General features: G+C 42.0%; 1 protein-coding gene across 2 annotated transcripts in view; it reads right to left on the minus strand.

The window, feature by feature from the left end:
- unc5db (unc-5 netrin receptor Db) overlaps positions 1–22,524 on the minus strand; it is a 274,433-nt gene that overhangs the window by 136,683 nt on the left and 115,226 nt on the right. For both annotated transcript variants that reach the window (XM_080739513.1, XM_080739512.1), the window contains exon 2: positions 2,071–2,286. In XM_080739513.1, coding sequence (XP_080595639.1) covers positions 2,071–2,286 — 216 coding nt within the window. The remainder of the gene's footprint in view (positions 1–2,070; positions 2,287–22,524) is intronic.

The raw sequence follows: 22,524 nt of genomic DNA on the forward strand, positions 1-22,524 counted from the left end.
TCCTTTAAAAAAAAATTCAAATTTATGATCGCCAGTGGTGTAAAGCAACTAAGCCTACATTAGTACAGTTGTGAGATATTTGTACTTTACTTGAGTATTTCCAATTTCCAATACTTTCATTTCTACTTCATTATATATTGGATCCAAATATTGTACTTTTACTCCACTACATTTATTTGAAAACTTTAGTTAGTAATTACTTTGCACATACACTTTTAATATTATAAAATATACATTTATCCACTTTACACCTATTTATACCATGGCTATTTGAAAATAGCCGATCTACAGTCCATTGCAGAGATTTGAATGTTTTCACTTAAAATGTGTTTGGTTCTAACTTCTGTACTGTCATTGATTATGATAGATTTCAAATCTTTTGTGTTTGTTTAGTGTAAGAAACATAGTTGTTTTTTAAAGTAGCAATCTTTAAAAAAGAAAATACTCACAATTACTTATTGTATTTAATTACTTATTGTGATAATCAACTTCTAATGGTTGGCTGGAGGATTTTATTGAATTATTTTATTTATTCTTTATTTTTACTGTCCTGGAGACTTTGAAATTAGAATAATTAATTTGTTTAATGTTGTTAAATATGATAAACAGTTGTGAATAAAGCAATAATTGCTTTTCAGTTCATTAGAACTCGCATGTAAATTCACCCTTTCCCCTGGATTCCAGAGTTTAGTAATACATCTTTTTAATACAATTGCCAACAAGTCATTGCTGTTGACTGAAAGATTGTTTTTGGCTCAAAATCTACTCATTCTTGAAAATTAAATTAACTACCCAGTTAAGCAACAAATCTGTCTCATATGCCTTTATCTGGGCATTAGTTGCTCTCTAACCCCACCTAGTGGTTGTGGCATGTAACAACGTGGTGCCTCAACTGATCTGGCTGCCATGGTGGTACCACATCAGTGCCACGACCAGCACTTTCAAGGTACAACCACTGTATGTCATGTCCAATCGAACAGTGAATGAGAGACAGCTGTTTTAGTGTTACGCAGTGGGGTCTGTGCCACAGTGTGGTCCGGGGAGGATCAGACAACGAGCGTCGGAATACACAAAACAGAACACGTAGCCAACAGAGGTATTTCGGTCTGGGAGCATTTTAAAAGGAAAGGAGTGTAGACGACAGTATCTTTCTCAAATACAGCAGCGACATGAGGCAACAGCGATGCTCAATCACAAGCCGTGAGTCGCAGAACGCGACGCGCTGTGAGCTTGTAGATCTGCCATTTTCATCTCGGAAGAGTTTTCTCTGCAGCGCGAGTCAACAGACTCGTACACAACAGAACTCGTCGTCATGTTAATGGTTCTCAATAAAAATGCTCAGCCTAGGCTAGAGCTTGTTTGTTTGAAAGGCAGAATAGGCACCGCCGCCGACCACTTGTTGAAACGCGCAGGCGATGCTTGTTGTTTATTGATGATTAAGCCTAGAACAATTTATTTTTATTGTTAAATCCGTCTTTTTTGTTTGTCTTTCAAAGGAGCATAACTAAATGTCTACCATTCGTCTACCAACATTAATTCTGTGTACTTATATATACAATTTTGGGTAAAAAAAAAATTATAATAAAAAAAAAAAAATATAATAATAATAATAATAATTAAAAACCGTTAATTAACCGGTTAATGCTGACGGCTAACCGGTTACTGGATAAACCGTTAGTGACATCCCTAATTGTAACCGTTGTACCCATTGTCAGAGTACTTACCGTAGTGCAGTGGCAATTATCAAAATACTTGGAGGGTAACCGGAAGGCTCGACCCAAAACACGCTTGACACCAGTGGTTCTTATCAACAGCTCTTATTTTTGGTTTTGCCTCATCTAAAAACGACACACACACGCACAGATACGCGCGCGCGCACACACACACACACACACACACACACACACACACACACACACACACACACACACACACACACACACACACACACACACACACACACACACACACACACACACACACACACACACACACACACACACACACACACACACACGATTGTACTGTTGCCACTATTATTGTGACACGGTCATCTTGGTCCTTCCTTACCTGTGTTCTGGTCCTTGTACTCCTGGGAGGAGTGCTCATTCTGGTGGACCCACTCGCCATTGCACTTGAAGAAGATCTGCAAGGCGGGAGCGGCTCGACAGCGCAGTTTGATGGGGTTGCTTTTGACGATGTAGGCGTCCTCTGGCTCCTGGATGAAGTGAGGCAGGGTGCCTGGCACGGACGACAGCGAATCTGACTGGGCAGCCCCCACAGCTCCTGCAAAACATGACCCAATGTTCCTTTACTTGTTGTTTTCAAGGGGCAAGGTTGTACAAATGCATTGGTGCTGATCCACAGCTCTGTTCAAGCATTACATGTGATTTTGGGCTGCAAAAAGAACCCCAAAACTTTTAAAGAAGGCCTCTAGCATACTACAGTACAACAGCAATGTCTTGTAAATTTGCATGTGATTGCTCTATGGACAATGTTTTGGATTTTCCCCCATTAACCATGAACTAACACATTGTATAAAGTAACTGTGTACACAGACAACAATTTAAGCATTCCTCCATTTCTTTCCCCCATTCTCGTCAAAACTGCTCCTCTTCAGAGCAATTTATGGATGAATGAAATCAGAGCAGACAAAGTGGAGAGGAATTAGTAAGGCACTGATTACCAGAACTGTGCCTGCCGAGCCTGAATAACATCTTATCTCAGCCACAAACCCTGTATTCTAGGCCACACAAAAAGAGCCTTTGTACTGCCACTAAACGTGCACCATTCACACAAGGCTACCTGTTTAGTTTGACTTCAGCAGCCTGGTTCATGGCTATTGTTTATTGTAGCACCTCATCAATGTGAACAAAGAGGGAAGAAACATTGATCTAAAAGCCAAGATTAAGAATTCATGTTTTCAGATACAGTTGTAGGTACACTGTATAAATAAATACTATTCTGTATTTCTCCTCTTCTATCGCTATGCAGTAACAGCCACTGCATACCTTTTTGTTACAAATGTTGGAAAACAATTCATCTACAATGAGACATCTGAATAGGCATAATTACCACTAGGCTATATTCTTTCAATTAACTACTTGCTATGCCATTCTTCGCACCATCTGAGAGCTGAAAAGGACAAAAAGAAGAAAGAAAAAAGGATTTCCTGAACAATTCCTCTCTGTTGCTGTGCAGCAGAAATGCTGTAAAAAACATGCCAAAAAGAAAGAAAGAAAGAAAAAGCTACAATAGAAGTGCTAGGAGGCTACACTGTGGCCTCTGTGTCCGGCCTCTGCACTCTCCTTTACTGGGTAAGAGAGAGAGCCTTTCAAATGACTCCTGGTGAGCTGGGACAATAAGGAACAGGACGTTTGTGCTCCTGCCATCCCCCGGATCCTTCGGAGAATTAGACCTCAATCCCATCAAGGCAGCCCCGGCTAAGCCATTGAGTGCCGTAAAAGCCCATGAAAGCTATTATGTCCCACCATCAAATCCAATTCTGTCCCTTGAAATCGAATCGGCCTGCGCCCCCTGCCACCTCTCTCAATCAATGTTGTCCTTGTTAAATGGGGTAAATGAATGGATGCAGGTGTACAGAGAAACTGCACATAAAGCAAACAAGCAGAGGTGGCAGTAAACAGTTGAGCATGATCTGCTGATATGGCCAAGGGGCAGGGAGATGTCTTCATCACATTGTGGCTGCGGTTAGCTCTTTGAAACAAAATGTCTTGGTTTCCTCAGGTGTCAACCCAACATGCTTCACTGTTTGCTCGATTACCGTACAACCGAGTTTTCCCTCAATTGCATAGATAGGTTATAAAACGAACTGCAAAAGAAATCTGAAAGAGAGACATTTCTGACATAACTTTGAGACAGGGAAAAGGGAAAGAGCAATGGTCACACTGACAAATTTGCCACCATCACGGAATGACAGGTTGAAAATGGTCTTACACGAAGAAGATTAAATTATTTCCACTCTGCTACAGGGTGCTGAATGAGAGGGCAGATATCAAAGGATGTGGTAGGTTTATCGGGACAACCTATGAAATTAATTAATTCCTCAAATCTATGCAGGGGTATAGGGCCATAGCTCAAATCTGATCTAAAAATCACTCCTGGCATATTATTAATTTCATTGTAACCACTTCCTTCACTCAGTCTCCAAAGTTCCCAGTGCCTCTGCAGCAATGCCTTTTTAGCTGGGCTCAATGTCCATCTGCCCAACAATGGAATGCCATGGAATTATCTGTGCATGCACCTTCATGCACACCGGAGGATGAACATTAGCTTGCAACAGGTCTACAGCATTTCCTTCTTGATAATGATCCTTGGGTATAACTGTTATATCCCCCACCGTTACTGTGTACGGTGTACAGTTGTACGAAACAACATTTTTCAGTAGAACCGCCGATCCAACCAAGATGCCCATAAAAGGGGACAAGGACTGAGAGACACAGAGATCTCTATATGGGCACATATGCGATTTACATCACACTGACACACACAAACTTAGTCCAGCTTTAGTCCTACTGATGCCACTAGGGCTCTCCATATATGGGCATAAAAGGGACAAGGACTGACTGATACTGACACGCAACAAGTCGGGTTTTACTGCTTATGTGCAATTTACGTAACACTGACACGCACAGACTTATACCTAAGGATGTCATCAGGGATCACTGACACCCTCTGGGATCCCTGATCATAACCACAAGTTGAAAGCAGGCACACCAGTCATGCTGAATAGAAACCGGCAAGCAGGTCCTGACCGCGCTCTCAAGAACAATCATTCAAACTAGAGATGGACCGATTGCAAAATTCTTGGCCGATACCGATCCCCCGGTTTTATGAAGGTCTGACCTGCCAAAACCGATTTTTCCGATACCGATTTCTTTAGCTAAGAACTAGAAAATAGGGTTGCTCCAATACCCTCTTTTTTCAGGCCAAGTAGGCCTACAAGACATACTTCAATTTGAGTACCAATAAGCTAGAAGAACAATAATGCCAAATCAATCACAATAGTACAATATCCAAAATCACAGACAATATCCAGTCTAATATGACTGTCTGGACTAGGCAGGAGGAAAGCAGATGACGCATGCTTTTTTTTCTCCTTCTTTTTGGAGACGACATTGACACAGGATTATGGAATATATCCTTACATTGTAAGGGTAATCAGCACCATCTGTATTCTGTAGGCTGCCACTAAGTAGACTGGCTGAAACTTGCTAATGTTTACTTTAGTCACAGGACCAGAGCATCATGCTGTGCAGTGCCATAGACACAATCGGCAAATAAAACCGGTATTTATGTTTTTACATTAAAAATGTTACTCTGCTGTTACTACTGCAGAGACACTTCACAGACTCATTCTATTTTGTCTACCTCACATTTGCTACTATCTGGATGCATACTGACAAATGAATGAATGAACGAATGAATGAATGAATTAATGAATGAATGATTTGCCATTTGCCAACTGAAACAAAAGACAGGTGCTCCTAATTACTGCTTCACTGTAAATGATCATACAAACATACTGACATACTGTCATTCTGTATATCATTTCATTTTAGTACTATTTCCTTTCTTATTTGTATATAATTACCGTATGTTGCAATAAACACTGTCCTATATTACAACATGACAATAAATCATGTCATCTACAGTAACAACAAATGCTACCGGTATCTCATTTCCATCAACAACTGCTCATATGCAAGTATACCCAAGTGTCCACACATGCATCATTCTTACTCATTGCTCAAACCAACACCTTCCTTAATCACTAAGTGTACACATAACAACTATGCAGTACAACGTAACTGAGAGGGGCCCGAACTCTAGATGTACAGTATATATATATCTCCTTTTCCCCTTCAAAATGCATTAAATGTAATTAAATTACAAATACTGGCATGCCCCTTGTTAGCAGTATTGTAGGCTACATGTAAATATCCACAGACTATTGGCTCAGAAAAACTAGAACAACTCTCCATGAATTCATGGCTTCATGCCAAAAAGTAATTCTTCTTGGGTGAAGTGTTCCTATCTGATTTTGGTGACTCTATGACCAGCCATGGCCTTCTGGTACAGTATTAACCTTGGACAAAAAAATATGTTAATCTCTGCCAGGCCTGTCTGGAGTTATGTTTTCACCCATGTCTGTCTGTCTGTGCCGGAATTAATCTCGGAGAACACTAGACCAATCAGCGCCAAATTCCTTGTGCAGAATACCAGCAGTAAAGGGACATCAATCCCCAAATATTTTTCAAATTACCACCCCCGGTTTAAATTTTGGCTTATAACTCTCAAAACATAGGCTGTACAATCAATGCATCGTCTTTTTCCCTGCTCTATCCTTTTCCCAGCTCATTACCATTTGCGACTATCTAGCTTTTCCGCCATTTAGAATTTCCGGTAGCACTTGTTATGCGTCCAATGTCTCTGTAATGCTTTATATATATATACTTACACATTCATATTATGTTATAAGAACTCATACATATTCATAATGCTTTATTTAAAAAAGAACACATGATATTATAAAGGAAGTCGGCGTGTCTCCCTCCTAAACGACCGCTGTTTCCTTGGATTCACAGCCGAGAATATGAACTTGAAGCCGGGCTGAATGAATGAGAATACACCGCTGAGTACCGAAATTAAGTCGGGAGGTCACAACATTTCGGCAGCACCGTGGAGCCGAGTTTAGTCGGCTGACCTTTTGGCGAATAGGTTTGGTGTAGAGGTTAAGTGGTTAAATGTCTGAAAAAAACACATTAACACAAATCCAACCTAGACTGATGACAGTGCTGTCAAACTATGTCTATGAATCTGCAACACAATTTTATACAATATGTATTGGGGGTCCCTGCTTTATCTAGCTCTCAGCTAAGGGGTTCTTGGCCTGAAAACGTTGAAGACCCCTGGCCTAATCCAACAAACCTCTTCACAGATACCACTTCGCCATGGGTACTCCATGGGTCTGTGGGTCTGTGAGTCTGTGGCCACGCTCCACCTGCCACACCATTTACTGCTATTCACGCCAGCTTGCCTGTTTCCCCCCCAAAAGGGCCTTAGTGTTGTTTTTCTTTTTGCCACCATGACATTTTCAAAGCGATTCGAAGCAATATTGAAGTGGTTTCATAATTACAGAGATTCTTGTAATTTGAGCCACAGCTTTATTTTATTAATGTATTACTCTGAGAGGGCACACATTCTCCTCTTTCCATATCACCACATGTCGACAAGACAGAACATGATATAGCCAGTTGTTCACTCTTTGTGGTAGAAATTATACAGTCAATTCTCTGTCTTTGTACTGCTGCAGTGTTAAATAATAGCTCCCCTTTCCTAAATGTCTTCAAATAGATCCCTCGCAGAGGCTCTCCATACAGTGACATTAAAGTAATTATCACTTTCATCAAGAAGCTAGCGAATCTGTATTTCAAATGAAAAAGAAAAAAAGGTTTCATGAAAATGTAATGGTTTTAATATACCAATCTTACAAAAGAGGGTATCAGAGGGTGTGAGCTTCCCTTCTCATCTATGTCATTCTTTGGAGGTGATATTTTCAACAGAATGCACTAGTATAACCTACTGTAGATCCTGGTGTTCACATACTAATTACAAATGAGGCAACACTGAGTGGTGATTCACACATTGTCTTTTAATAATAGGCCTGGCAATGGAGCAAGTACTGATAATTGCTTAGAAGCATTCAGTAGCATTAATCTTGATAGGATATGTCATGAAAAATATATGCTTTTCAGGCCTAGATTAATGTGTTTCCTCTCTAAAGAAAAGGCAAAAAAATAATAATAAATATGTTTGAATCTGCCTTCAGCAAAATTAGTAAAGCTTTTTATTTTTTTTATTGTAAATTGAGTCTGCAACATACCATAGATAACATCAATAAAAGGTTCACACAGTACAAAAGATTATGTGTTTGCATTATTTGACAATTTGACTTACAGTATATATTGTGTACTGCATGTTAGATAAAATAAATAACGTCTAAATATTTAATCATCTTGAAATTTCAAACGAAAAGATTGGTCAGGTCTGACGTTTTCATGACTTCTCTGGGATGTCTGTCACAAAGACAATTCATGACAGAATTCCGACTGGCTATAATGTACAGTATGTACTGTAGCCTACAACATATCTCATATACCAAATCACATTTGTGGGCAATAAAATGTTCACAATTCTTTATTCTGAAGCCTCAGGAAGCTTCTTTCAATGCTGAGCAATGTGAACAATAAATGTTAAACTTTGGACTGATAAGAGCAATATGCAGAGATTTGCATACGCCTACAAGTTCCAAAACAAATACAGATTCAGATGTAATTTTTTTTTTACAATACAATTGGAGAATACAAAGAAAGGATACAAAACAGATGGTGAGGCTAACAGAGTCAGATTATACTTATATTTTATGTTTTTATCCCTCATATATTTTCATTTTCTTCTGTTCAAAAAGTCTGTCAAGTTTCCAATTATGAACAGGTCAAGTACAGCATATTGTACAGTATTCAGACTCCTCAGGGTTTTAACAATCTGCAGGCGAGTAGAAAACCTTGACTGAATTCTAGTGCACTTCTGCTATAGAAATATTAATGCAATAATGCATTATGTATTCAATTAAAGCTCACATGACCTCCAAAAACTGGAGACATGGAAGCCTTAGAAAATGGAATATTCAAGATGTCAGGAAGAGGCTACTGTTCAGGTCTAGTGAACTGAACCAAAAAAGGTGAGATGGGGTGGAAACAATGCTGATAATAACTAGGGATGGCTAGGCCTGTCTAGAGGCCATGCTATTCCATATTCGCATCACTGCCGGCATGACTACATGTTGAGGAAAAGCAGAAAAATATATTGTTTTCCCATTGGGGAAACACTGAAGCTACGATGCGGACATGTTCCTATTAGCTGACGCGGTGTCCATGCTTTCTTGTCACACCAGTCAATTGTGACTGCATGATATGCCAGTTCACCACATTGCATTTATCGCATTAATTAGTGAGTTCCAAATAAAGTAGGCTATCTTAAATAATCTATCTGTGATCATTCAAGCAGAATCATCACCAAGCTGTTTTGGGCTAAAATCTAGCCTCTGAATAAACAGAATCAGTTGTAGGCTACAGTAACTATATTGCTCATGGAACAGCAGTCCTGCTACAGTAAAAAAAGATTCTGCAACTTCCTCATGAATTCATGGAGGTGTACTGATTTAAAATAAAAGCAAATAACAATGTTTCAACATGATTTAAAGAGCTAACAATGTCATCGGTAAGTCAGGCCTTTCTTCCCTAAACACCACCTTCCTTGCCAAGTGAGCATCCTCAAAGTAATTGGTGCTAAAACAGTGTTTCCCTGGGATGGAAACAGCTTTGCACGCGTGCAAAACTATTTTTGTGTGCACTCGAAAAGCGTGCGCCCTGCCGGGAGGTTTCTGTGTGACTGCTGGCACCAGAAGCGCTCTTGAGGCCCAAGCACAGTACATAGCCCATCTGAACACACTAATGAGCCAGGGAAATGTCTGTATCTTTTAAAACATATCTGCCAGACAGCAGACTTAACTTTACACAATTAACCTCCTCCTTATCACCACAGTCATCACATCTCTTTCTTCTTTTTGATCGGACAGTCTTTTAAACTGTCTGAAAATTCTAATCTCGGCCCAGGCCGGCTGTATGCAACTCCCTGTCTCTCTCTACTCGTTTCCTGTCTGTCTCCACTTAATCTATTAATAAAGGCAAAAGGCCCCCAAAATATCGTAAAAAAAAAAAAAGGTGAAAATTCAAACATGATTTGACAAACACGCTATTAGTTTAATGTGTGCCCACTGCCCATATCACTCACTGGGCGATTTTTTGTTTACTGTTTGCATCCTCTGCGTGCTAGCTATCATTAGCTAGCTATCACTAGCTGTCATTCGAGTCATTCATTGCTCTGCTGTTTTTTTTATTGATTGAATAACAGTTTTCAAATATTGCAGTATGATTTTACAATGATGCTAAAAGTATTTTAGCATTTCTGGTGTTAAGCTAAGATCACCTCCAAGTCTTTTCTTGGACCAGTTACAAATTGCAGACGTGCTCTTTTATTGCAGTTTTGAAGGAGGGTAAGGAGTCACGGCCTGTCTTCATTTCCTGTGAATATAAACTACATAGCCTATATATGCCTTTTATTTTATATAGGTCGTTGTAGAGAGCCAGGAAACCAAGGGCAGAGAGGCACTGCCCAATTACAAATTCTGTCCTTTTTTTCTGAATTAAATTAATTCTATCACAATAATATGGAATGATTGACTGCCCCCTGAAAAGATAAAAAGTGGTCTGTCTCCAAGAAGAAGAAAACAATTTCACAGATACTGTATGTTTACTTGCATATCCCTATCAATGATTGTGTCTGCTGTAACATTACTGTGCTACTCACGTGGAGTTGCTTTGACTATGTTTCCTTCGGCAAATGATAATCCTGAATCCATTATCAGAATTGCTTGCTTCATTGATGATCTACCACACCACAGTGCTTGTTATAATCGTTTCTCCTTTACATGATTTTACTCACAGGTGTGTGAACTGACCTGGATACAAAGCTTCCATTGCACAAATAATATAATGTTAGTTTCTAAAGAGATAAGACGGGGCCCCCACCTCCACCTCACCAAGCGGTGGCACGACAAGGTGCATAATCGGGGAAACATTGAAAAAAGACTTTCAAGAACACAGTTTGACACTCAGTCTCAACAAGCCTCTATTTCCTTTTGCTTGAGCTGGCCAATTCATTTCCCCACCAACAGCATAACAGCTAATGATGCGCCACATTCTCTCTGCTTAATGCTAACACGTTGAGCACAGTAAAAAGGTAGCAGATAATTGGAACAAGGTGACAATCCACGCTCCATAAACCAGAAGCCTCACCCGGCTCCCCCACACCCCCCAACTCCCACCATGCTGATGATGGATGCTCGTAAATATGAGCCTTAATGAAGGCAATGACTACGCCGCCAATAAGTCACTTATTTCCTCATTACACCAGTTAATTTTAACACTGCCTCTTTAAAACGCTTGCTCTCTCTTTCTCACCATGTCTGCCTGCCAGTCACAGGTTTCCACCTGAGTTAACATTGAGGCTGAGAGCAAGCGGCGGACTAGCGGACTGATAAATGCAGCCGGTTATCAATCTGCATACAGAAGGGCCCGTGGCTACGAGGTGACTGACTCTGGGGCTGTCAGGTTGGGCTAGGGATGACAATGACTGTGTGCCAGGGGACCGTGTCGAACAGAAACAGATTCAAATCAACAATACCTCAGAGACGTGGCAGGGCAATCAGGCCGCCTGCATAATGCACTGTACTGTAGCCTTGTTGCAGTTAATGGCTTGTTTGGATATGCAAGGAAGGTTTGAGATAGTGGGTACTTTGGTCCAAAGACTTGTGGAAAATGTATTTAAAAAGGTGAGAATTAACCACTTAGACCTTCTATGCTTAGTAAAACAGATTTGATTTGCACTGTACTTGAGGAGTTCTTTTTCCATCTATCCCAACTCTCTTCATCAAAAATAGCCGATCTACAAGCTCACAACGTTGTGAGCTTGTAGATATTTTTGGTGAACCTTCCCCCCAGAATAGGGATGCTGGGGTACAAGTGGTTAAGAATAATCACCCGTGAAAGAGAATAATTCACAGTGGTTATGGGGTTATGGAGCAGTTGTTATGCAGGATATCGTGGCATATTCCTACAGGCAACTGGTGTGACCTACAGCAAGCTAACATGAAATGGAACTGAAACAGCAAAATAGCATACATGATCTCAGGATAACACCTGTACGATCAATGCCTGATTTGGGAAGATAATCTTGAACAAAATGTGTAAATACCATTGCTTGCTACAGAGCTTAGTCAAAATCTAATGCAACACGACAAGGTCAGACCCACTAGTACATGGCTATGGTATGAAATTAAGGAGGATGAAAGTGGTGGCCTTAGGCCAGAGTAACTTTGATGGTGTAACTTCAGATGGGTACAAAACTTCAGTTATATCCACAATTGTGAATAAAATGATCATTAATCACGAAGTTCTTTCTCTAGAATATACTTGTGAAGTACCTTACTCAGAATACTCACACACAGACAGACACACACAAACACGCATGCATGTGCAGCTTCTCTATCTTCCTCTCTCTCAGGCACATGTTGTCCAGAGGCAATATGCAATAACAACTCTCCAAACTTATGGCAGTAATTGTTTTATTGGAAAAGGCATGCGGCTGGGGGACGGGATAATAGAGGATTCTGACAAAAACTTTTGAATTACTTCTAGGCTTTTACTTTGGGGTGAAAATATTAGGCTGTAATATTTTATCACACACTATGGTCGTAAATTATGTTTACGGTTCCTACATACAGTATCTATTTTTAGGGGGACATGTGAGTGAAATATGTGCACTACAGAGTCCTATACTTGGCCATGACCGCACAGCGCAAGTAGCACCAGTGACCAGCCCAGGTTATTGGGATAGACTACATCCATAGCCTGGTGGGACGATTGCTCTGCTTCGCTCTAGTTTGTTGTTAGGCCAACTGGCCGACCAGTGGTGTAACTTCATCACTCAGTGATTCACTTTGCCCTATAGACATTTATGTCTATAGAGCTAGTCCCCCTGTTGTAGTCCAGAAAACATAAATCTTTTATGGGAAATGTATTCCAGGGTTGGCTTCCACAAAGATGTCATACCACTATTTATGCCAAGCAATAGATGAATGTAATTAACTACTAAGATAAATAGAAATCAAGCAAAATTCTGGGTCCCTGTGACTGGAATTGAGGAGAACATTTGGCCTGCAGGCCTCCACTGCTTTAGACAATTTTCCAAGAGCCCAGAATGTTCCCTTTAACTGCCAAATGATCTTAAAAGAACGGGCTCTTGTGCTTTTCTCAAAGGCACTTTCCACACGTACCATTCCGATTGACAGCTCGCCTTAGCAACAAACCCCTCCAAAGTGTAAGGAAATGGACAGCAGAAGAGAGAGTGGAGGGGTTACCTGAAAGATCAAACTGACAGCACCATTCTCTCCCTCTCCGGGATCCCTGACTGAGTTAGACATTACTATTTCACACGGCTGCTCTGAGAGCCAAAGTCCTTTAAAACCGGCACATTCTTCCTTCTCACAGCCCAGCGATGTCACCGGGGACTTCACATGGATTTTTTTTTTAGCAGGATGAGATAGGTGGAGGGCAAGGATGAGAAACGTCAGCAGTGCGAGTATCGGCTTTACGTGGGGAGAGCACCCTCTCAGGTTTTCAGCAGGAGTCCTCCTCATTTGAAAGGCAGGGAGTCAGGAGATGTCAGCCTAATCCTTGACACTGAAGGAGAGAGAGAGTGGCTGAACAAAACATGCAGAGGAGGAGGACTGCATTGGGGCTCTTTCTGCACACTACTGGACTAAGAGGCCTCTGTGTGAACCCTGGAATAAAGCAGCTACAGAGACGAGCAAGCACACACGTACGGTACACCGAAAAACCCAGCGCTAATGTACTGCAACTCTGAGTGTATACAGTAACAATGGACACACACACACACACACACACACACACACACACACACACACACACACACACACACACACACACACACACACACACACACACACACACACACACACACACACACACACATACATACTGTACTCAGACAAACATACACAAAAGCCAATATGTGCAAGCATCGACCCATCCACCAAACACTCACTGTACACAAACCATTTTCCTCTCTACAAAGTAACTGAGAAGTAATCATGTAGCTGCCTGTGAATCTGTGCACATATCCTTGATGGGCCATCGAATACATACACTACTTCTTGCACAGCACGTTTGATGTCTCCATGCATGCGGCGTCACCCCGTCGCCGGGCTGAATGAATGAGGAACGTTTGTTTACAGAGGCCGCCTCTAAGTTATACCGTCACACAGCATTCCTCGCTGCAGCCTGGCCACCATAATCAATTTCGATAAAAGCTTGAACGGCATGAGAAGCAATTACACGGCACATGTGTCCACTGTCAAGAAGCCCAGCGAAGGCCTGCTGTGGCTTTGTGTGGTGGACTCCCCAGTGATTACAGAGCATAGATCTGGAGCCGTGTCAGTTATAGGTTGTTTCTGTTAGATCCTCCTGTTACGCCAATGGGCCCAGCCAGCCTTAGCCAGGCCTGATTGACTGAGACAGCCTCTGTCAGTTATTGACAGACTGATGCTGTTGGCTCCGTGGCGTGTACTTCCCTCAGAAAGGAGAGGCATGGAAATAGGAGGGAAGAAGGGAGAGGCTGGGACTGGTGGGGAGAGAGATAGCTGAGAGGGAGTGACAGAGAAGAGGGAGGGGTACAGAGAGAGAGAGAGAGAGAGAGAGAGAGAGAGAGAGAGAGAAGCGAGGAGACAGAGATGGAAGAGTAGAGAAGTGGGCGTGCCCGCTGGCCTACTGGTCCAGGCGTATACCACATAGGCATTGCCACATAGGCATTGATGCCTGACGGGTGTCGCCGGTTCGATTCCCGATCCGGACGACCTTTGCCGCATGTCACTCCCCATCTCTCCCCCATTTCCTGTCAGTCTACTGTCCTGTCCAATAAAGGAATAAAAGCCAAAAACTAATCTAAAAAAAAAAGAGAGAAGGTAGAGAAGTTACTAAACTGTTACGATTATGGAATCCGTAGGATACGAGGCTGAATAAATTAGAATTCGCGGCTTGTGATTGGCTGAACGGAGGTCGGGAGCGCTCCGCTGTGTTCACTTTGGAAGGAGCGTTTTCTTTTGGTGATGACGGAGGAGCGCCGTCTCATGCGACCTTCGCAACGTTCGACACGACGATCTCGCTCGCTACCGCTCGCTTGGTGGTGTCTCACGTGGATCAAGGTCGCCTGAGACGGCGCTCCTCCGTCATCACCAAAAGAAAACGCTCCTTCCACTAGGGTCTCCTACGGATTCCAAAATAGCATACTGTACACTGAAGGAGGGAGAGAGAAGAGAGGCAGACAGATGAGCAACACCTCCATTCTGAGGCTTACTGCTCAACCTTTGTGAGATTGTTTATAACTTTCTCTCACATTCAAGTGTTTTTGTTCAAGCATTTCCACGTGTTAATTGGTGTATCTGTAAGATGTTATGTTTCTGCTTTTTTTTGTGTAGGTGAGAGAGGAGATGACACACAAGGTAATAATTCAAATCAAACACAAGAATTCACAAATTTCTATTAATAAAAGGCAAAACATGCATATGTAAATACTCATTGCCAAGATTTCACAAGCTAAGTGTAATTGCCACTTCTACACATTCATAATTGAAGCCCTAACCAATTAGAGAATCGGTTTGAGAATCAGAAGCCGGCGCCTACTATTTCTGAGAAATGATACTGGGATGCAGTGTCTTTTCTCAGATGTAGCATCCAGGTGTTCGCTTTAGGTAACAACCCGAGCTGTCAGTCAACCACCATGAATACTGTTTCCGTCGCGTTCTGTGCAGGTGAGTATTCTGTCGTCGTAAACACCTTTTCAGGGCTCAGTTAGGTGTTGATTAGCTCATCAGATAAAATGTTACTGAATGGGAAACACTGCTGGTGTTGACGGAAGAGATCCCAAATTAGACGTATACAGCACAACTGCCAGTGGTGTAAAGTAACTAAGTAAATTTACTCAAGTACTGTAACAATTTTACTTCTACCCTGTTACATCTCAGAGGAAAATATTGAACTTTTACTCCACTACAATTATATGAAAACTTTAGTTACTAGTTACTTAGTAGATTTTCATTATTATTACAAAACACACAAACACTTCAACCTTATATATTTCGGCCATTTGAAAACAGCCGATCTAAAAGCTCACAATGCGTCGAATCGCGATGCAACGCATTGTGAGCTTGTAGATTGTCTATTTTCAAAATATTTTGTATACATTTTGAACTTTTACTTTTGAGATTTAACTCTGACTTCTACTTGTAAAAGAGTATATCTACATTTCAGTATTGATAATTTTACTTACGTATGACATGCGAGTACTTTTTCCAACACTGATAAGCTAGTTTCAGAAAAGCACTGTTCAAACTAAGGCTGCAACTAGCGATTCTTTTCTCAGTGATTATTCTACACAATACTTTCTTCGAATAATTGAATAATGTTGAAGCACTTAAAAGCACTAAAAAGGTTAGGGACCATAACTTGCGTGCCTTGCTATTCCTTGGCACTACCCGCTACCCGCTGATTGTGCACTGCACAAGGTACAGTACCTGGTGCTGTCCCCAATCTTAATATCTCCGTTATTTAAGCCTTGAAGCGTGTATCCCAAAATTACCCACATACATTATGCGAATGTGCAAGTTTTCAGACCACCCTGCTGTTCCTTATCATCAATTTGGTGGTTTACAAGAGCGCCCGCCTGCAATGGAAATGTCCGGGCAGACATTGGGCATGCATGATCCCAGAGCCGATCTGAAAGGCTCATATTTTACTCACAATTTATGTGGCATTTACCACAGTGTCTTCTTGCCTAGAAATGCGGCCATAGAGTGTCCCCCCCCTCTCTAATCAATAACCAAGAGTCACACATTCAGAGGTCTCCTTCACTCAATTCTCAAGGAATCTCTGTGAGATTTCTTTTCTATAATAGTAGATAATCAGCAGAAGTGAGAGTGCCAATTCCTTGTGTCAATTGTGTTTATACCAGTAAGACGCCTAAGGGCGAGGTCGTGCCATCTGTCTTGGCCATATATTTGAGACATAATTTGCGCTGCGCAGTGGCATTCGCTCCAAACCACACACTTCAGTTTGATTAATCCATTACACAGGAAATAAATAACGGATTGCAATAAAATAACATTCTCTATAATCAGTTAGTAACATGTGGGAGATAATAATGTGTATCAAAGGTTAGAGCTTATGATGGTTCCTCGGAGCTGCAGAGTTTTAACACCACAGCATTTTGTGATTGTCGCTACATTTTAACTTTTAAGTTGTGTTATTATCAGCAGTTGCCAGTTAAGTTTACTAGTAAGACGCCTCAGGGACCAATTCTTGGCCATCTGGCCAGTGATGTATATCAGACCAGTTACCCATATATGGAGACCCCTGCATGATAGTCAACAATGTTATGTCAAAAAATGCCCATATATGGGCATTACCAAATTCCCAGATATGTCCTTAATATTGATGACATTGGGACAGAGCATAAACGTATGTTAATTAGTAAAGCCAAAGTTAGGGCCTGGGTTTGATGCCTGGGGATCTCCATATATGGGCATAAGGGGGTACCCTAATAGGGCATCATCTGGGAATGCCCATACTGTATATGGACATTTTATTTATGTTATCCTTTATTAATATAATATATCCATATACATATATGGACTGGAAATCAGAGTAAAGCAGGCCAGTTAGGGCCTGGGATTGATGACATCAGAAATCTCCATAGATTGGCATAAAACGGATTTTGTTTCTGGGAATGCCCATTTATGGACTTTTATTTTATTTCATCCTTTTTAATAATAACAAGTGTTGTCACATACGAACATATCACATATCCACATACCCCACTGTCAGCCGGATACAGACAGTACCGATCACAGTACTCTCTGCTGGCGCACAAGTAAGCCATATATAGCCACGAGCGCACAAGGAGAAAGTTGGCACTCTAGATTGATTAAGCTCAGTTTCAACTCTTGTCATACTGCCAACAAAATGTGTCTTTCCTGTTTCCTTCCCAGCTGATGTGTCTTAACTTCTCCCTGTTAAATTGAAGTACAGTAACCAGTAAGACTCCCTAATCGGGAGATAAGCGACCGTTGGTCGCTTATCTCCACAAATAGGCCAAAAGTTTGTTTTACCAATTATCAAGACATACGGGCAGTTGACAGTTTGCCATGGTTACTCATTGAAGTTGAATCTCCATATATGGAGCCGATGATGTGATGATGTGGTGATGTGGCGTGATGTCATACAATACCCAAACGAGCCCTACAGTATAAAGGGGCAATTCTTGCCAGGAAAGAAGCATTTATTCGACTCAGACCTTATCGCCAGGGTTGGCTTATAGCAGCTGTCGGTAGATAATGCCGGTCTTATATACTCATTGAAGTTAAATCTCCATATATGGAGATAACCTACGCATCACACTAAGTCTGACCTCACCAGCCCATATTTGGGCATGAGCAACTTATGTCTCCATATATGGAGATATGATGACATCACACAGTCCTGGGATACAATCCCTTTTATGCCCATATATGGATGGAGATCCCTAACAGAATCCCTTTTATGCCCATATATGGAGATCCCTGCTCTGAGTATCTGACTGAATCCCTTTTATGCCCATATATGGAGATCCCTGCTCTGAGTATCTGACATCACTAATCCCTTTTATGCCCATATATGGAGATCCCTAACAGAATCTCTTTTATGCCCATATATGGAGATCCCTGCTCTGAGTATCTGACTGAATCCCTTTTATGCCCATATATGGAGATCCCTGCTCTGAGTATCTGACATCACTAATCCCTTTATGCCCATATATGGAGATCCCTAACAGAATCCCTTTTATGCCCATATATGAAGATCCCTGCTCTGAGTATCTGACATCACTGCGATGTCACCTGTGATGTCACAGTGACACATCACCACAGTATCAGGCGTTACACGTATACATATATACCAGCAACAACTAACTGTTGCCACAGCAACGTACACCAGGGAAGAGAGCATTGCCTGGAATGTTGAATCTCCATATATGGAGATAACCTACGCATCACACAAAGTCTGACCTCACCAGCCCATACTTGGGCATGGACGACTTATATCTCCATATACGGAGATGGCCATATATGGAGATACGATGACATCACAGAGTCCACAGCTGATGATGTGGCGTGATGTCATACAATAAACAAACAAGCCCTATATACTGATGCGGAGATATGAGCAGGGCAAAGGTGTGACGTGTGACCGACCGACGGACGGACGGCCGGTGGAGGTTTTCATAGTAAACTGCTCCCTGACGGTCGCAATAACACTTAGTCTAAAAGTCAAGGACGATGATACACGAAAGAAGAAGAGAAAGAAGAAAAAGGTTCCATTGGGGGTTCATCTGTGCCTCCTTGTATCTGCTGGTTATAGGCTGCTGAGGTGATCTGGTCATTCCCTCAAGGCATTGGGGCAGTGGGTGAGTAAGCTAGGTAACGTAAAAACGGAGAAAGCCCCTGGTACAGCATGTTAGAACAGTGATACTCAACTTGTCTTTCTGGACCTGGCCAGTCCACCCTTGGTCTGATCTATTGTGTTGACTCACTTGGGCTTCCGTCCTTTCGCTCTGTATTCAGCCTGCACTTTGACTCCAGTGTGGATACGCTGGTGTCTTTTCAGATGACCTAAATCATTGAAACTCTTTTCACACTGTTGACAGAAGTATGGTTTTTCTCCAGTGTGGATACGCTGGTGTCTCCGTAGAGAACCTAATACACTGAAACCTTTTTCACACTGTTGACAGACGTATGGTTTTTCCCCAGTGTGGACACGCTGGTGTGCCTTCAGATAACCTAACTGATTGAAGCTCTTGCCACATTGTGGACAGCAATAAGGTTTTTCTCCAGTGTGGATACGCTGGTGTCTCTTCAGATCACCTAATTCACTGAAACCTTTTTCACACTGTTTACATACGTATGGTTTTTCTCCAGTGTGGACACGCTGGTGTGTCCTCAGATGACCTAATACACTGAAACCTTTTTCACACTGTTTACATACGTATGGTTTTTCTCCAGTGTGGATACGCTGGTGTCTCTGTAGAGAAGCTAAAACACCGAAACCCTTGTCACATTGTTGACAGACGTAAGGTTTTTCTCCTGTGTGAACGAGCTGGTGTATCTCCAGATGATCCAACCGAATGAAACTTGAGTCACATTGTTGACAGTGGAAAGGTTTTTCTCCTGTGTGAACGCGCTGGTGCATCTCCAGATGATTTAACCGACTGAAACTCTTGTCACATTGCTGACAGTGGAAAGGTTTTTCTCCTGTGTGAACGCGCTGGTGTTTCTTCAGGCCTGCTAAGTGACTGAAACTGTTGTCCCACTGTTTACAGGCGTGGATGTTCTTTCCTCTGTAAGTCAGATCATGTGTCTTAAATTCTTGTGGTTGAGTGAAAGACTTGGTAGGCTGCTGACAACTGCGTTCTATTGGTTCCTCTGTGTGTCCTTGTTTCTGGCTGGTTCCAGAGCTGGTCCTTTGCTGAGAGGCTGCGGATATCTGTCTATTTATCAGCATTTGGCAGTGGAGGTCTTTCTGGCTCCTGTTCACGTGTTTATGGAGGAAGACCTGAGACGTGAAGGAGGAGCATTGATCCTCAGAGCAGAAGACTTGAGTGTGAGGAGACTGGGAGCTCACTACTCCTTCCAGGAGTGGAGGTTCATCATCAAAGCTGCTGGTATACATTGTACGTGTGCGTATACGTAGTGGGTTCTGGAAAACCTGTCGTTCTCTCTCTCGCTCTCACTCTCGCTGTGTCTCTCTCACCACTCTCTCTGACTCTCTTTCTATCCGTTGTAGATTAGGACCCTTCGCAGTGGTGTCCAGTAAGAACTTAACCGAGATGTCCTCTCTTGTATGGAAGGCTCTGGGGTCTCGCTTTGTGAACTAAAGGCCTTGAGATGGTTTGCTGTGATTATAAGCTTCTTGTCTCAGAGAAAAGTAACAAGTAGAGTATTGCTTCTGAGCTTAAGGGTAATATCCACCCTTTATATAGTGCTTGGCCGTGTACTTGTGACATCAGAGACCGTCAGACTGATGTCAGCAGCTACAGTAGATGTATTTACACCTGCATTAGGCTACAACATCACAACTAACATGGTTGTAACACATTCTATTCTATTCAGACCATAATCACAAGAACATGAAATGTAGGCCTAATGTTTTATACACCAGATATGTATTGTGTTTATGTTTTTCACATTTTGCAAACCACTGCCAATGTAAAACTTCAAAAATAGCCTAAATAATAAAATGTGTTGGAAAATGGTATGAAATAATTTTAAGTAGGATATCAATTATTTGAACCTCATACATGTACCCTTCAGCTCATTATTTACGCCATTATGACATCCACACACAGGTTTTAGCAATTGTTGAAACTCGGGCGGCCGAGCGTCTAGTTGGCAACCTGGCCAACTCGGGAACGATGTAAATAGGGAATGAATGTCCCGCCCTTTAATGCAAACCCCATTATACCTGTTGTCATAGGATCCGTTTTGACTATCTGTTTGCCTGTGTCCATTTATGCCCATATATGGAGATATCTGTCAGCGTCCATCGGGCGGCCGAGCGTCTAGTCGGCGACCTGGCCAACTCGGGAACGATGTAAATAGGGAATGAATGTCCCGCCCTTTAATGCAAACCCCATTATACCTGTTGTCATAGGATCCGTTTCGACCATCTGTTTGCTTGTGTCCATTTATGCCCATATATGGAGATATCTGTCAACGTCCATTTTATGCCCATATATGGAGATCTCTGTAGGACCCTTTTTGACCATCTATTTGCCTGTGTCCATTTATGCCCATAATGGAGTTATCTGTTTGTCTGCGTCCACTTTATGCCCATATATGGAGATCTCTGCAGACACAGTGCCGGTTCCGGAAAACCCTGATGTCAGACATCAGAATCCGAACCTGCCTGTGTCCATTTATGCCCATATATGAGATATCTGTATCTGTCTGTCTGCGTTGGAGATCTCTGTATCTGTCTGGGCCTCCGACTGTGTTGGAGACACAGTGCCGGTTCCCCCTTTAATGCAAACCCCACTATACCTGTTGGCATAGGGCCCATTTTGACCATCTGTTTGCCTGTGTCCATTTATGCCCATATATGGAGATATCTGTATCTGTCTGTCTGCATCCATTTTATGCCAATATATGGAGATCTATGCAGACACAGTGCCGGTTCCGGAAAACCCTGATGTCAGACATCAGAATCCGAACCTTTGGTGCCGGTTCCAGAAAATCGCGCATCGGGTCGGGTTGAGGCCGGGCACTGCACTACCTGCTGCAGCGGGGAACATGCATGCCGAATTTGAAATAGGGAATGAATGCCCCACCCTTTAATGCAAACCCCATTATACCTGTTGTCATAGGACCTGTTTTGACCATCTGTTTGCCTTTGTCCACTTATGCCCATATATGGAGATCTCTGCAGACACAGTACCGGTTCCGGAAAACTCTGATGTCAGACATCAGCTCCGCATACGGGCATCCATTTTATGCCCATATATGGAGATCTCTGTGAATGCCCTACCGGGCCTACCCTTTAATGCAAACCCCATTATATACCTGTTGTCATAAGAGCCGTTTTGACCATATGTTTGCCTGTGTCCATTTAAGCCCATTTATGAACATCAGAACACGTCATACTGATGACATTCAATACGTAACCATGGCCTTTTTTGTTGACTCATGTGGCGTACGTGATGTCAGAGCCTTTTATG

Source organism: Nannobrachium achirus (assembly GCF_963921795.1).
Source record: "Nannobrachium achirus genome assembly, chromosome: 12".
NCBI lineage: Eukaryota > Metazoa > Chordata > Actinopteri > Myctophiformes > Myctophidae > Nannobrachium > Nannobrachium achirus.